Source organism: Arthrobotrys flagrans (genome assembly GCF_004000055.1).
Source record: "Arthrobotrys flagrans strain CBS H-5679 chromosome Unknown unitig_8, whole genome shotgun sequence".
In the NCBI taxonomy this organism is placed as follows: Eukaryota; Fungi; Ascomycota; class Orbiliomycetes; order Orbiliales; family Orbiliaceae; genus Arthrobotrys; species Arthrobotrys flagrans.
Genome location: NW_027137553.1, coordinates 77,641 through 92,670, shown reverse-complemented (window position 1 = coordinate 92,670; position 15,030 = coordinate 77,641). Strand labels below are relative to the sequence as shown.

The 15,030-nt window shown below is 45.7% G+C and overlaps 3 protein-coding genes across 3 annotated transcripts; 2 read left to right on the top strand and 1 right to left on the bottom strand.

Moving 5' to 3' along the window:
* Window positions 1–1,164: 1,164 nt before the first annotated feature.
* On the bottom strand, window positions 1,165–2,334 carry DFL_006534 (uncharacterized protein; the record flags this gene model as incomplete). The annotated part of the gene is made up of 3 exons (XM_067635979.1): window positions 1,165–1,861; window positions 1,912–2,215; window positions 2,280–2,334. The coding sequence occupies 3 exons, from the start codon at window positions 2,332–2,334 to the stop codon at window positions 1,165–1,167; spliced, it is 1,056 nt and encodes a 351-aa protein (XP_067487642.1).
* Window positions 2,335–7,917: 5,583 nt separating this feature from the next.
* DFL_006533 (uncharacterized protein) lies at window positions 7,918–8,601 on the top strand (the record flags this gene model as incomplete). The annotated part of the gene is made up of 1 exon (XM_067635978.1): window positions 7,918–8,601. The coding sequence occupies one exon, from the start codon at window positions 7,918–7,920 to the stop codon at window positions 8,599–8,601; it is 684 nt and encodes a 227-aa protein (XP_067487641.1).
* A 1,937-nt stretch (window positions 8,602–10,538) lies between these two features.
* On the top strand, window positions 10,539–14,156 carry DFL_006532 (uncharacterized protein; the record flags this gene model as incomplete). Its single annotated transcript, XM_067635977.1, has 2 exons — window positions 10,539–14,083; window positions 14,153–14,156. 2 exons carry the CDS (start codon window positions 10,539–10,541, stop codon window positions 14,154–14,156), a joined length of 3,549 nt encoding a protein of 1,182 aa, XP_067487640.1.
* Between the last annotated feature and the right edge of the window lie 874 nt (window positions 14,157–15,030).

Here is a 15,030-nt window from a genome sequence, read left to right as displayed (position 1 = left end):
TCAATTTCACCTCTGCTTCCGCGCCAAGCTAGAATCTTCCCGATCTCATCTTGTGTCACATATGGTTTTGGCTTTTTTGGCGGAAATATTGTGGTTATAACGATGATGGGTACAGTTCTTTAACCTCAAATACCTTCATTCAATCCTCCAACACCTTCGAAATGTTCGCCTTCAGCCCATTTTTCGTTGCTGCCTCCCTTTTGCGCCTCTGTGCTGGCTCCGTCATCATCAACCCTGTTTATATCAATGCCCACTCGATTTACTATTTAAGACCCCCAAAATACCCATTGTGCGATGTAACTCTCTTGGAAGCGTTTCAACCCGGATAACGGGTTTGTTCCCAAATTCGGGGTTCTAGCGGACAGGCTCGCTATCGACGCTGGTAACACGGCCTTCCACAGCCTTCACCACCCGGCCAACCGTACTATCCTCACCGGAGCGGCTTTCGACATGGCTATGTCTATTGTGACGAATTCTATCTCCTACGCCGCCGGCACTGCTGGCAACCCAAGCAACATTGGAGATATCTCCTAAATTGGGGGGTGGATTAAATTGCGGGATTGTCAGTCCCCGAGAAGCTATTCACTACTAAACACGCCGGGGAACTCTAGAGCATAAGGAGTTTGATGATATGATAGTGGGCTTGTATCGTTTGGTTCTTCTTTTCGAGAAAACAATGTTTAAGAACTATGAATGTATTTAGTCTATATGTTACTTCAACCCGATTATAAATATATACATCACCAGGTTGTATAAAAAACCATTCTCGTGGAGACTTATCGAACCGAGTTCCTTGATTTACAAAAAGGATCTTCTCTTCAGGCTCGCTCGAAGGGTGGGTGTTGAGGTTGTGTGTTGTCTGTGTGATATTTTCGCCACGCATTCATATTCCCGCGCTGCAACTGCATTGACCAATTTGATGTATGTACAAGCACATGTTGTACTCAGTCTCGAGGTCCTAAGTAGGTTTTCGCAATGTTGAGTCTATGTGGTGTTTATCTATAGATGCCTAAGGTCACAATATAGTAAGATTACGGATAACGGATTGTTTGCGTGAGGAGTTGGCTTCATTATATATGCCACTAGAATACAGGTGATGGTACAGAGCTAGCTAGACTGCAACCGACTTTTCTTGAAAACAAGATTTGAGGGGTTGTTGTACATTTATTTGGTAGTATCAACGACATAGCGACCGGCGATTTTACCCTCGTGCATCAACTTGTAGATGTCGTTCAGCTGGCTGAGGCCAACGACTTTGAATGGGGCCTTGATGAGACCTCTGCTGAAGAACTCAATGGCTTCAGCGGTATCTTGTCTGTTTCCGACGTAGCTTCCCTTGATGTTGATCATGCGTGTGACGGTGTCGAAAACGCTAGCCTTGAGGAATGCGTTGGCTGGGAGACCAATGCAGACGACGGTACCGCGGGCGCGGACGTATTGTGTAGCTTGCTGGAATGGTTTTTCAGTGACAGCGAGGAGGAGAACGGCGTGGGGTCCGAGACCGTCTGGTGTAGCGGCCTTGACTTCCTCAACCAAGTCCTTGCTGGTCATGAAGTCGACGTATGCAACGGCACCAGCGTCGTTGCAGAGTTGCTTCTTCTCAGCGCCTCCGTCGATGGCAATTGCGTGCAATCCCATGGCCTTGGCATATTGAAGAGCGAGGGAACCAAGACCACCACCGGCACCGACAATGGCGATGTACTGGCCGGGCTTGATGCCAGATTCCTTGAGACCCTTGTAGACGGTGATACCTGCACAGAGAACTGGGGCGACAGCTTGGAGATCTGTGCCTTGTGGGATACGAGCGACATGGGCGGCCTTGCCGATGGCGTATTCTTGGAAAGTGCCGTCAACGGTATATCTAAAGCTGGTCAGCTAGTTCTGAAACCGGGGCACCGGAAAACAACCTACCCAGAGAGATCTGGGGTTCCACAGAGTGGCTCGTCGGCCTGGCGGCAGTAGCTGCAAGACATGCAGCTGCCATTCAACCACTTAATACCTGCCAAATCACCAACCTTAAGATCCTTAACAAGTTCACCAACTGCGACGATGACACCAGCACCCTCGTGACCACCGACCAGCGGCATCTTGGTGGCTAAGGGCCAGTCACCCATCATGGCGTGGAGATCGGTGTGGCAGACACCGGAGTACTTGATGTTGATGAGGACCTCATCTGGACCTGGCTTTGGGACTGGGATTTTCTTGTAGACGCATGCTATCAAAAAATAAATTGTCAGCTAGATTGTAAATAATGTTGAGAGGATAAGAATCCAACTTACGTCCTCCGGTCTTCTCGACAACTTGTGCCCATTGTTCAGTTGGGATGCTCGCCATTGTTAGTATTGAGGTAGGATTGAGATGGTGTCCAGGTTGGTATAAGCGGGTATATTTGAGGGTTATTGATTGAGTGATTGAGTGATTGAATTGGTGATTTTGAACCTAACTTGGAGGGAGAGAAGGCAGCTATATATGCTTCGTCGGGTACAAGGATCGAGAAGGACCGAGGGAAGAACGAGATGCCGCTCCTAGACTCGGTCTCGATGCGTACTACCCCACAAAATTCTATTGATGTCATCGGGATAGCTGGTGAACTACCTAGTTCGGCGAAACCCCAGAAATAGAGTTTCAGAATTGTGAGGGGCTCGCGAGACAAGCTTTGAGCGAGATGTACCCCGCAAAACAGCATAGACGCGGGACCTAGTCTTATCTCGAAATCATCGGGGTTGCGCGTCAGTGGACGAAGGGAACATGCAATGGGAGAAAGGAAGCTAGTGGCTTACACGTATCCGTTTATCTGTAGGTCGTTTTCAGAATCCCTTCGTGCGAGTGAATGTGCGTGTTCGTCAACTACATCCGGTTAGTGGAAGTACGGACAGAAGCAGCCCGGTCGAGACGAGTTAGCCGCTGGAACGAAACCGACGGAGAAGACACCAGGCCATTGGTCGAGATGCTCCGAACCATGGTCGTCGAGAAGCAGAAGCGGGAAGTTTTTGCGGGGCACCCTTGTCTTCTTCCTTCGGTAACGATTGCACCCCACAGGACCTTACTAGCCAAGTTTCTTGGGTGGGGCGAAGCATGTAGATTATCGTTTGGGAGAAATTCGGAACCTGGTTTTCGATGGATTGGCTAAGAAAGTCTTCTTGTCGAGAGTCATTGGCATATCAAGTACATCTACATATGGTAATATGACTGGGAGAAACCTTCAAGTAGATAGCAAATCTCACCGTTAACGGGTGTTAGTCGGAGAAAAACAAAGTTATCGTTGCATCACCCCTTGCTTCGGTTATTCAGCTGCGTATCCATTTTCGGTTGTTCGCTGCAACACATGGATGCTGGCAGCTTGTTGGAATTTGGTACTGTTCGAATCTGTCGACCAAGCCCAAGTCATGATGGCATTGCAGTCGAACATAGTCTCGTATACCAGCCCCTATGAAGCTTCACCTCGAACATGTCATCGATATGTTTGCAGCAATTGTATGTCTCGTGGAGTTTATCGTGGAATATACCGTCACTAAAGAATTCAACTAGCAGTATTCCCTCATTGTAACCGAAAGTTTCAACTCCTCGAGGAATGCTTTAGGTTTAACGGGTACGATATCGGATCTAGCCGATTGAAGTCCAATTTCCTTGCCATTTTCGTATCACTCGCAAGGACCCGTTGCTCAATTGATATTAGCTTTCTTCTTACGGAAAAGCAAAGAAGCCGCGTCTAACTTTCTCGTGGGAGTAATCGGCCGCGATCGCAGCTAGGCCAACGTCGAAAGAATACTAGATACGTCGCTTGGCGGAGGTACCGTATTTCGCACTAGCTTCGGAATCCTGCGTATTCTTCCATTGAACACCCCGGTCGCATCGAAAGTAAGACACTGGAGAAACGTACCTGGGGTAGCGAAGATAATACGATGAACCGGATCCACGGAATTAGGAGAATCTATATCCAGATCGTCCTTACATGTATAAGTACTTCCGCTCATCTATCAGACGATATCGTTAAGTACTCTGACTTAAACAGGCTAGTAGGATCATTGGTACGGTGTTCATTCAGCTCTGGAGGAGGTCTTAGGTTCCGGATTTAGTTGGTAGTTTCTAGGGTGACGAACACGTACGCTACGCCACCGAAAGATTTGGTGGCCACTGATCCCGTAAACTTAATGCGGCTCCTATATTTCTATCTAATATCTACATAAACCTTGACCATTTATAACCTGCAAGTGCCCAAAGCTGGCTTGATTTTGGCTCAACTTAATAACATCCATCAAATAGCCATTTGCCCTCGAGCTAATCGAAACATGCGCTCATATAACCCTCTTGAAACCCCGTGATAGGCCTTCCTCTACTGTCGACAGTGGGACAGTTGTTCAGGCAAGCTCTTTTCCGAGCGAGCATTACGCTAGGCGGGAACGGTTGGCCCTCTTGCGTGCCCAACAACCAGAAGCAATCCGACGTAATTGGCTATTTCAATTAGCAAGGGTCAAATCTCCCTTTTGGCCCGAATCTTGGGCCACCAAAAAACACACCGGGGGCAGTGGAACTTGAAAACAGTTCGAAAATCTGCTCAGAACTCCTTCTTTCCGGCCTTTGTGCCCTGTAAGTCTGACTTCTACTACACTTTGACCACAATTGGTCTCGAGATCTCTTGTCAACCACATTCACCACAACACACAGCAGCAGCAGAGTGAGTATTACAAACACATATAACAATTGTTGAAGGATAGCAATGGTCATTATCTCTGTCTCTTGCTTTGAAGTCAACTCGTTGCAGTGCAATACTTTACAAATGATTTCGAAGGAAGATTCTTGTAGCTTATAAACTTGGGCATGGAGATAGTTTAACTAGCATGTTAACAGTTAAACCATCTGCCGGTGTCAACGAACAGTTACAGATGATGGCAGGCTGTCGAGACTAGTCTACGACGAGATAGTTCAAGTGATGTCTCCTCCAACGGTCAGTAGGCGAGCTAGGGAGACTCTTAAAATTATTTTACTATTATAATACTGACTTGACAATGTCTTTATTCAGGGTTCATTGCGTGTACAAAGTGTTACTCGGAAACAGGTTGTTCACGCATATGATTAAGCATTTAAATATTGCTAATGGAATTGTTTCTGAGTTATTGGTGCCAGCGCAAAGTGGCTCGTAGAATTCTAAATGTTTTACTCATTACAACCGCTCGATCCGAATAGTTAATTCCTATACGTAGGATCCCTAATGGTATATTTGAAATTCCCATCTATTTTAACTTTAGGGCCACGCCGTCGCTTAATGGCATATCAAACAGGTTTTAAACGAAATCGGGGTATGCCTGTTTCTGGCGGGAGAGTCTCAGTACGACAAGAGGGTATTCCTATTATTAGGGGCTTTCACAAATATGCATAGATGAGATATATCGAGATAAATTTCAAGTTTCAGTATACTTCTACAGGAATTTTGGTCGAGACTACTCCATCCGCCGAGGAAGTCGCAACAAGTATAAATCCTATCACCTTGAAACAGTACGTCTCGATATACTTTGAGGGCTTGATTGACCAGTCTTGGCCCAATCGGCTATACGTGGACAAGTTTGTGTAGCAATACACCATCAAGATCATAAGTCATGAAACGTGAGATGCGTATACTAGTATCGCCATTGAACGTATATATGAAGCGTTCCAGTTCATGGGGAGTAAGCTATTTCTGCATTGTATTACGACGTTGAAGTCCTTATCCTGCTTCTCGACATTCACTACAGCTTACGTACTCCATTCAAGCCCTTTCCTGGTGATTTTATAATCGGTTAGAAAAGTCCTCCGAAGCTTCAACGATATATGTACTTTCTAAGCTTCATCACGTTTACGACATTCAAGTGGAGGCCCGCAATTAATAGCTCCCTTGATTTCCGGCATATGCTAACTTCCTTATAGTACCCTCGTTCCCTCCCGCATCCCGCATCTTCTGCGTATTTAACCCACCCTACATTTCCATGAGAACACCGCATCTAGTCCATCCCTGCGGAATTCTGAGACTGATTTCTGTTCATATAAATCTAGGTTCACAATCAAAGATAACGGCAATCAGTGGCTCGGGGGTCTCGGCCCTAATTATTGGGCCGATATGAGGTGCATCCGAAATTCAATGGTGCGAGAGTGCATGTGGGTAGCTGGGTTACAAAAGGAGCAGCCCTGGCCTGCTGGGAAAAGTAGACAGGATAGGAACGCATGCTTGTATTGCGAAAATACGGCCCAGTGTTCTGGCTTGTGCGATGCACAATGAAGATGGTTATGTCGGTATATAAATATCCATCTTTGTATCTTATCAGTTTATTTGAGAAATGCCTCTTGTGAAAGAGGGTCTTTCTAGCCACCCGTATGCAATCGATCGAGATAAATCCAGAAGTAACTGGTTCTTGCCCTGAGGCTAGAATGAATGAATGAATGAATGAGTGAATAGAGTTGAACTAAAGCTAGACCATTTTGCACTGAATGGAGAGAATTCCTATGCTCACCTGCGTCGCGGGACGGATGCCAATGTACTGGTGTCTCTTTCCGAGGTTTTTGCTTAATATACTCCGGACTCGTCCTTTTTTTCGTCGCGGCGGGCGGATGGTATACCGGGCCGATTATCTAAAGACGCCGACTCAGTCAAATATTAAAACACCAAGGCCTACCCCGGGAGACTGAGGCGCTCAGAGGCGACGGAGCTCTGGCAAACCGTCTAGACCATTGATCCTTTCATTTTATTAATGCGCAAGTAGCAAGCTAGCAAGGGACAACTCAAGGTTATGAGAGCCATATATGCATAAGAAAGCGGGATTTACTGTGTAAATTACGGTCGCACAGCCAGCATAAGGATCCAAAATATTGAAGTGTCGATAACGTTAAACTGGGGACGGACAGGTCTTTTGAGGCTCGCCCCTTTCACATGCAACCGAAAGCCCATGCGAATCAAGCCACATTTGCAAGAGCTGCCTTCGGTCTGTAGCTGCATCGGTCGGGTTAACGTTATATGGTAAGACGACGGATAAACGAGCGACTTCTTTGACACTACCTACATCACCAAAGATACCCAAACATTATCGACGTCAAGATGTTAACGCTGTTATATTGTCAAGCAGAGACGAATGAATGCTAGAGTGACTAAATATCAACCATTTCTGGAAGGCCGCCAGCATAAAAATGACAAATGGCAGGAAGATGCTGCGGAGTGTAGCTAAGAACAAGCGGCGGAGAATTTGATCGATAGGATAATGTTATGGGTTTTAAATGACCCAGGCCTGATCCTAGGCAGCTAAAATTGGCAGGCGCAAGACCCTGCATATGCCGGTAACTCAGTCGACGGATAAAGCAACTGAGAACGAAATCCTGGGGTAATATGCTTATTTTGGTAGTTGGTCGCAGCTGCTGAGCTACTTATAGCCTGTCGCGGCTGCTAGAAATTTTGAAACAATGAGGCGAAATAATGAAGCTTAAATTTACAACAAAGCAACGCACGGCCAACACCGACCGCCATTAAGAGTTCGACAGGGTTCTTCGGAGGATATCCACCCTGTCGGCTCCCTTATATACTGTAGATGGCTAGGATATAGAATACTTTCAACGTTATGCTTAACGCTTTCTGCAATATTTTCAATATCGCAAATCTTATTTTGGCCTCAATGTTAGAATCTCGGCAGAACGAACCATAACAACATAGCTAACTTAACAACATTCCTAGGGACCTCACTGATCTCGACGACGGCGAAATATGGGCATAAAAGGGGACCGAAAGTGCCTCGAAGAATGGAATTTTTTTCTCCACCAGCAAGCAATCTCAGATTCTAGAGTCTGAACTATCTAACTCCTTCGATACCTATACTTTGGTTTCTCGATCTCCTCGAGCCTCATTTTTATATCATTTTAATCTATAATATCAATTAATCAATCGCGTCGATACCAGACAAAATGCACTTCAACAAGCTTCTTTTTGTTCTCTCTACCACCTTGGTGACCCTCTCCAAGGCAACACCTACTCCACAACCTGTTGATGCGGTCGAAATTAGAGCCGTAGAGCCTGTCGCCGACATCGAGTCCGTTGGAGATGTCGGTGGCATTACTTACATCGATGACGATGAGGGCGATTTGGAGCTCTTTGACGCAGCTGAGCTTCCAGGCAAAGAATTCGTCAAGCGTGACCCTCACTGTTCTGCCTCTTGCCGAACTGACGGCCTCCTCTTCCATACCCCGATCAACACCTTTATCAAGAACTACCGTAACAAGAAGTTCATGAGCCCACCTCTCATCTGGCTTTCAGATGGTTGCTCCGTTCCAAAGGCTGTCGCCAAAGCTCTCAAGATCAACAAGGACAAGCCACGCGGTTACAACTTCCTTCCCTCTTGCCAACGCCACGACTTCGGATACAGGAACTACAAGAAGCAGAAGCGATTCAGTGGCACCAACCGCTCCAAGATCGATAGCAACTTCAAGAAGGACATGTACAACGTTTGCAAGCAATACAGCGGCTGGAAGAGCTGGAAGGGCGTTGAATGCCGCAGAATTGCAGATGTCTACTTCAAGATGGTTCGTCTTTGCGGTACTGGAGGCTGCAGCGCTGCTAAAGTCAAGTCTATCCTCAAGTCTATCTTCTAGATATATATCTGATAAGAAGACGGGGGAAAGGGAGCCGGAAGAATATTGCAAACTACTTCCCTGTTCACATTCATCAACCGATTGGCCAACTTATAAATATTCGCACTTCTATTTCAACTTTGTACCTATTTTTCTCTTGGATTCTCATAGTTCCAATCTACATGTAATTTTAATTTCAACTTGTAGTTAAAAAATACAACAGAATCGAACCAGTCCAAGCTCCTTTAACTAAAAACTTGTTAAATACCCAACTCAATGCCAGTATACGTCTATCACCAAAATGCTAAATGCTACTGCTTCGTTACGATCCCGAAACAAAAATTTCGACCGCCAATGATTCTATAAACCGAGTCGAAATCCAAGTCGGATAAAATATTATTACAGATTGTACATTGTGCTTCCACTAGGACTAGCGACTTCGATGTTTCGATGTTTGCAGCGCTTGATCGATAGTTAGGCGAATCCTAAAACAACCCGTTAGGATAACACGACACTAAGAGTGGGGCATGCATCCATCCCGAAGTATATGTACAAAGAAAGCCGGTCTGGCAATTTTTGAATGTTGTTGATCCCTGTACAGCTGCCCCGTGTGCAACTGCATCCTATCCTGGTACAAGGCTAGAGGTAGGTTCTTCTGTACTTGACCTGACTGCCTTCATATTGCATCCTCAACCAAGCTCAAAAGCTACCATATAGCTATTCTAGCTGCAAGTTCACTTATAATGTCTAGCTTTGGAGCCATGACCACGTGTAGAATGCTTAAGGACAATTTCCCTGGATCTCCGGCGCCTAACGCTAGCCCTCACAATCAGTTGAGTGTTGTTGTTTTTTTTTCCCTACAACGAGCCTTCCATGACGAGGCCGAGGAAATTAAAAAGAGAAAGAACCACATTTCACTATCAGATATCAGTGTGTTCTCACCTGTTTTAAGTTCCGCAGAGCCGCATGGGTGTGGTGAAGACAGAATGCTATTGGTGTTTCGCAGCATGTAAAGTCGGGCATTGCCTCCACACCGAGCACTTAGATTCGGATCTGCTTGCGCCTGGACTTTGAGGCTACTGGATTTCGACTCTAGGGGATTTTTCCCGACATGCATGAATGTACGTACGACACGTATGTATATCCACGTAAGCTCCTGCAAACTCGGATATTGTATATTTCGTAGGATGTCCTATGCATGAATATGCATCAGAAACCTCACTAGCCTGCCTGAATTCGAAGCCTTCTTTTTATGATTGAAAGATTCCATCTGCTAGACTACTGGAAGAATTCTAGCCCATGGCCTAGTTGGTGCATTCGAAGAACACGATGAAGGACAATATAACGGCTTTGTACATCGGCGCTAGTCTCACCTATAGGTTCAATCAATTTACGGCCAGCTCTCCTAAAGATTTTCAAAACAGTTCAATTGCTCTAAGGCATAATTTTAAAATCAACTATGTTTGATAATTGATCCAGAAGACGCATCCTTTGCCCTTAGGTACAGCTTTCGTACTAAACTAATTTCATTCTTCTGGGCGACTCCACACGGGATAGTCACATCATCGATGCATCCTGTCCGGTATGCCCATTAATATGCATGTGTATATGCATTTGTATATGCATGGATAAGTACTTCGCAGCAATTAGGCAGTCGTTGTGGATCTGGGAAGCTCTAGCTTTCAGCCCATTTCTGCAAGTCGTACGATCCTTTGTTTATGGTAAAGTAGCCGACAGCAAAATCGGAATGCACAATACTCCCCACCCCGCCCCGGAAAAAAAAAAAGTTCAGTGCTCATCCTAGCATATATGTTGTTGATGTTCTCCTCCGCAAGAAAGTATAAAAGGAATAGCAATATCTCTTAGTATACAGTATTCAAGCAAGAACTGCTAAAAGCATAACTTCTCTATCTCACATACATGGTATAACTTTAATTCAGGTTCTTAAGATCACATCAATGACTGTGACCTTAGTACGCCCCGCCCTCGGTCAGACCGCCGCTTTAGGCGATCTTTACGATGCTCGAAGCGATATGTTCATATCGCTTTCGCTGTTCAAAGATCCTCCACCTACTGCCGCCATTAAGGAAACCGATAATCATAGCAGTGATATCAAAGTCAACAAGTCAGAAACATACAGGCAAAAGCTCAAGAATCTAAGCCTTAGTGCAGAACTGAGCGCGAGCTTTCTTGCCGGCATGGTCACTGTTGAGGGTTCCGGTAGCTACTTAAACGATACACGAGAAAGTAACCGCGTTATGGAGACATCGCTATACTACAACATCACTACAGTACATGAGAAAGTCAACTTCAGTGCCTCTGAATTGAGCAAATATCTTGCTCTCGACAATCTCAGGACAAATCTTGCTACCCACGTCGTTGCGGAAATCGGCTGGGGGGCGCAAAGTATTGTCACCGCGAGATACACACTCTCAGAGAACGAAGAGAAATCTAAGATTGAAGGCCGTTTCAAGCTAGAATTTGAGAAAATGAAGGGTATCAAGATTGGTGGCGAGGCAGGAGCGACCATAGGCAATACAAGCAATATAACAGAGGACAAGTTCCAGGTAACAGTTCACGGGGACGTCCTGGCTGACGATGGCAACCTTCCAACAGACTTTGCGGGTGCTTGCCAATTCATCAGCAATGTACCCAAATACATCAAAAGCGCCAATAATGGTAAAGGCAAAGCACTTACGTACAAGCTACTTCCGATAGACTGGTTGGGGAACATCTATAACATGGAAATAGCGGCCAATGGGATCGTTAAGCAGCTAGACGCTGAATGTCTTGAGAAATTTATAGACTTGTTCGACGACGTCGGCAATGTTCAGCGAGTGCTGAATGATTACCATGCATATATTTCCAATCGTAGATCTTACGTCCCCGATGATCATTCGGATGAGGTTACTGCAGCAAGGCAGCGCGTGAGAATCGCAGATGCAAACCTGAAATCAGGATATGCGAAGATCTTGAAGGAAGTTAGAGCTGGCGAGGCTGATTCACAGAAACTATGGGAACTATACAATACATTTACCAAGGGCGATTCTGCGGTCAAGGATCTCGTTGTGGTAACCAAAAAATATCCTCTGTTGAAGTTCATTGACGAGGTTGTCGCATTAGGTGCCCGCTATATTGGCTACAATGGACTCTTGGTTGAAAACGAAATAGCCAAAATGCAACACGAGGATACCTACGTTTTCTACTTTAACCGATCCGTTCAACAGGACAGCGCATCGTGGACTGGGAATCTCAACCTGGTTCACACTCTGCTACAAGATACCGAAGCACAAAAGCTAGTTTTTGTGGTTGATTGTGATGCTAAGAAAGTGGAGCTGGAGAAGTCAAAACTCGTTCAATATCGTGGTCAAAATATCGTTGTGGAGGATGTTCTTGAGCAGCAAACGCTTCTCCGCAAGTCCTGCCTGGTACGATATAATCCACAAACACTTGATCGGACCATGCCGCAGAAGCCGATAGACCGCAGGGCTATCAGAATTCCATGTCCGGGAATCAACTGCGATTCAAGTATGCTGTGCGACTGGATATGTTTCCAATGCCAAGCTCCCATCGAGTACGGCCCCAGCGATGATTACATTTACTGCAACTGTGGGCGTGGTCGGGATATCGACTATAGCTTTTGGTGCAGCCATCCAAAGCACGGGTCTTCTTTCACTCCATACAATAAAGAAAGACTCTCTCCGCTACTCCGCGCACTCGAACCATTTCCAGAGCTCAACATCCTTATCTTAGGAGAAACAGGTGTGGGCAAGTCCACATTTATCAACGCTTTCCTTAATTACATCCTCTTCGATGGCCTGTCGGAAGCTCTCAAAGCCGATCCCATAAACTATTTAGTTCCGTGTTCGTTTGCAACGCAATATGTGGACACATCTGATCCGAGATGGCCGCTCGTTCAGAAAGAAATTAAGATTGGGTCAAGCAAGGATGAACACGACGGTAGTGGCGGACAATCAGCAACACAGAAGACGACTGTCTACAGCTTCCGCCTGGACGATATCAATGTTCGCTTGATCGACACACCTGGAATTGGTGATACTCGTGGGGTGGAACAGGATAGAAAGAATATGGCGGATATCCTCTCCACCCTGGCCAATTATTCAAAACTCCACGGGATTTTGATCTTGCTGAAGCCTAACAATTCCCGCTTGACCGTGGTTTTCAAATTTTGCATCAACGAATTATTGACACACTTGCACCGCAATGCCGAAGCGAATATGGTCTTTGGTTTCACAAATACACGGGGCTCCAATTATCAACCAGGCGACACATTTATGCCCCTTAATAATCTTCTTAAGGAGCACAAGGACACTAAGTTAGGGCTCTTCCGAGCTACTGTGTATTGCTTTGACTCCGAAAGCTTCCGCTACCTGGCTGCCCACAAACGAGGAGTAGATATGGGCAGTAGGGATGACTATTCTCGTAGCTGGGCGAAGTCGGTCGAGGAATCCCAAAGATTGATGCGCCACTTTCGATCGCTCACTCCGCATCAAGTAAAGGGTACATTGAGTCTCAATGAATCCCGCCGCGTGATATCTCGACTGACCAAACCAATGGCGGAAATTGCGCAGGTGATCAAAGCAAGTGTAGCAGTAAATGAAGATCGTACAAGAGACCTCTCGGAGAAGGAGTTGGATCGGGGAGCGTTGGAGCAGAAGCTTCTGGTAGAAAAGATTGTTCTCACTGCATCTCCGTTGGACATGCCACGGACGGTTTGCGGGAATACAAATTGCATAGAAGTCGCTGATGTACACGAAAACGACAGAGGGGTAAAGAAAACCATCTACAAAACCTTCTGTCATAATCCGTGTTATCTTCAGAATGTCCGACCGGATACAGTCAATGATCCTGAGCTCCGGAGCTGTAGTGCTTTTGGGGGTACCGGGTCCAATTGCAGAAAGTGTGGGCATTTGTGGTACGAACACTTGCATATCATGTACGAACTGCGCGAAACATTGGTGGAGATGAAAGACCCAAGAATTGAGCAGGCCCTGAAAGAAAGCCTTAATGACATCGACCTCAAGAGAATGGCAATCGAGCAGAAAGATAAGACAATCGCCGAGTTCAAGGATGAACACAAGCAGATCCAAGAAGCAGCGGTCCATTTCAGTATTTTCCTAGAGAGGAACTCAATTACTCCATATAATGATTCGATGCTAGAATATCTAGATTTGCTCATTAAGGAGGAGAAGGCTAAAGTGGCTGTAGGTGGTCGGCAGGATCGCCTTTCGAGACTCGAAGAGGATCGGAAGCGATACCAGGAACTCATTCAACTCTTCACCTCTAATATCAAACAGGTGGACGGCTACACTGTTCTCGATGAAAAGGGAGTGGATAAAAAAATCGAGGATCTCTTTAACCTACCTCATTATGGCCAAATGCTTAAAGAGGCCGTCGATGTGGTGGACACCACGCACACGAACACTTATCGTGAGCAGTCATATAGTGTTATCCCTAAGAAGAAGAAGAAAAGATCCTGGTGGTGAGTGAACCTGCTTGAACGGATCGAGTGTTCTCAACATCCCTTTCTAACAATTTTATATCTCCCTAGGTAATTACTATCACTTCGAACTCGGATTGAAACCTTTGCCCTAATCTCGGGAATTTTCCTCTGTTGACTTTTCACCCATAGTTATATAACAGGATTTTATAACGAGATACCCTCTACATAAACTCCGCTGCATTAATGGGTTTTGCTATGATGTTATTGGAACATGTTTTTGTTGTATTTAATCCACACTCTTCAATCAACCAAAATCAGTTACCCGCGTTCTGTTTATTCAGCTCCTACTACGCCGCAATTAGTAGACTAGAGGTCCGATAACAACCGGCCGCGGTATCGTCAATCTGCTTCGGTGGACAGATATAAGGAGTGACAGGTTGTCTGAGGCTGTTGTTTTTTTGTTATAGATCAAAACCAATGTGAATAACATAAGGTTTGGAACGGCCTATATTTGACACGCGATCCTCAGGCATCCACAAGGCTTCCAAAGAGGCGGCTAGCCTCTCAAGGCCCCGAAAATTACCCGCCGATATTAATAAAGGCTTAAAGTCCACCTGCGTGTTTCTGGGGTGAAAGCCTTTTTCTTTGTATATAACCGCCTTATACTACATCAAGCATGCGTCACTTTTTCGACCGCTTCGTTTTAATCTGCTGGAGCTGCAGTGACACTGTATGACGAACCTACTTACTACGCACTCGGAGAATGCGCCCGGGGCTGCTTTCTTTGTAAGAGTTAGAGCCAATGTCTCGCAGAAGCAACAGGCTGCGGCGCGCACGATGCGGAAAATGGTTGTTTTGTCTAGCGCCTGTACGGCAATCTCGAGATGTGTAAGCGCTGCTTGTGCAAAGTCCAGCGATATCGAAGGCGCCTTAAATGTATACAAGAATTATTGTTCTACTGTGAACGCCACATCGAAATCACTGCT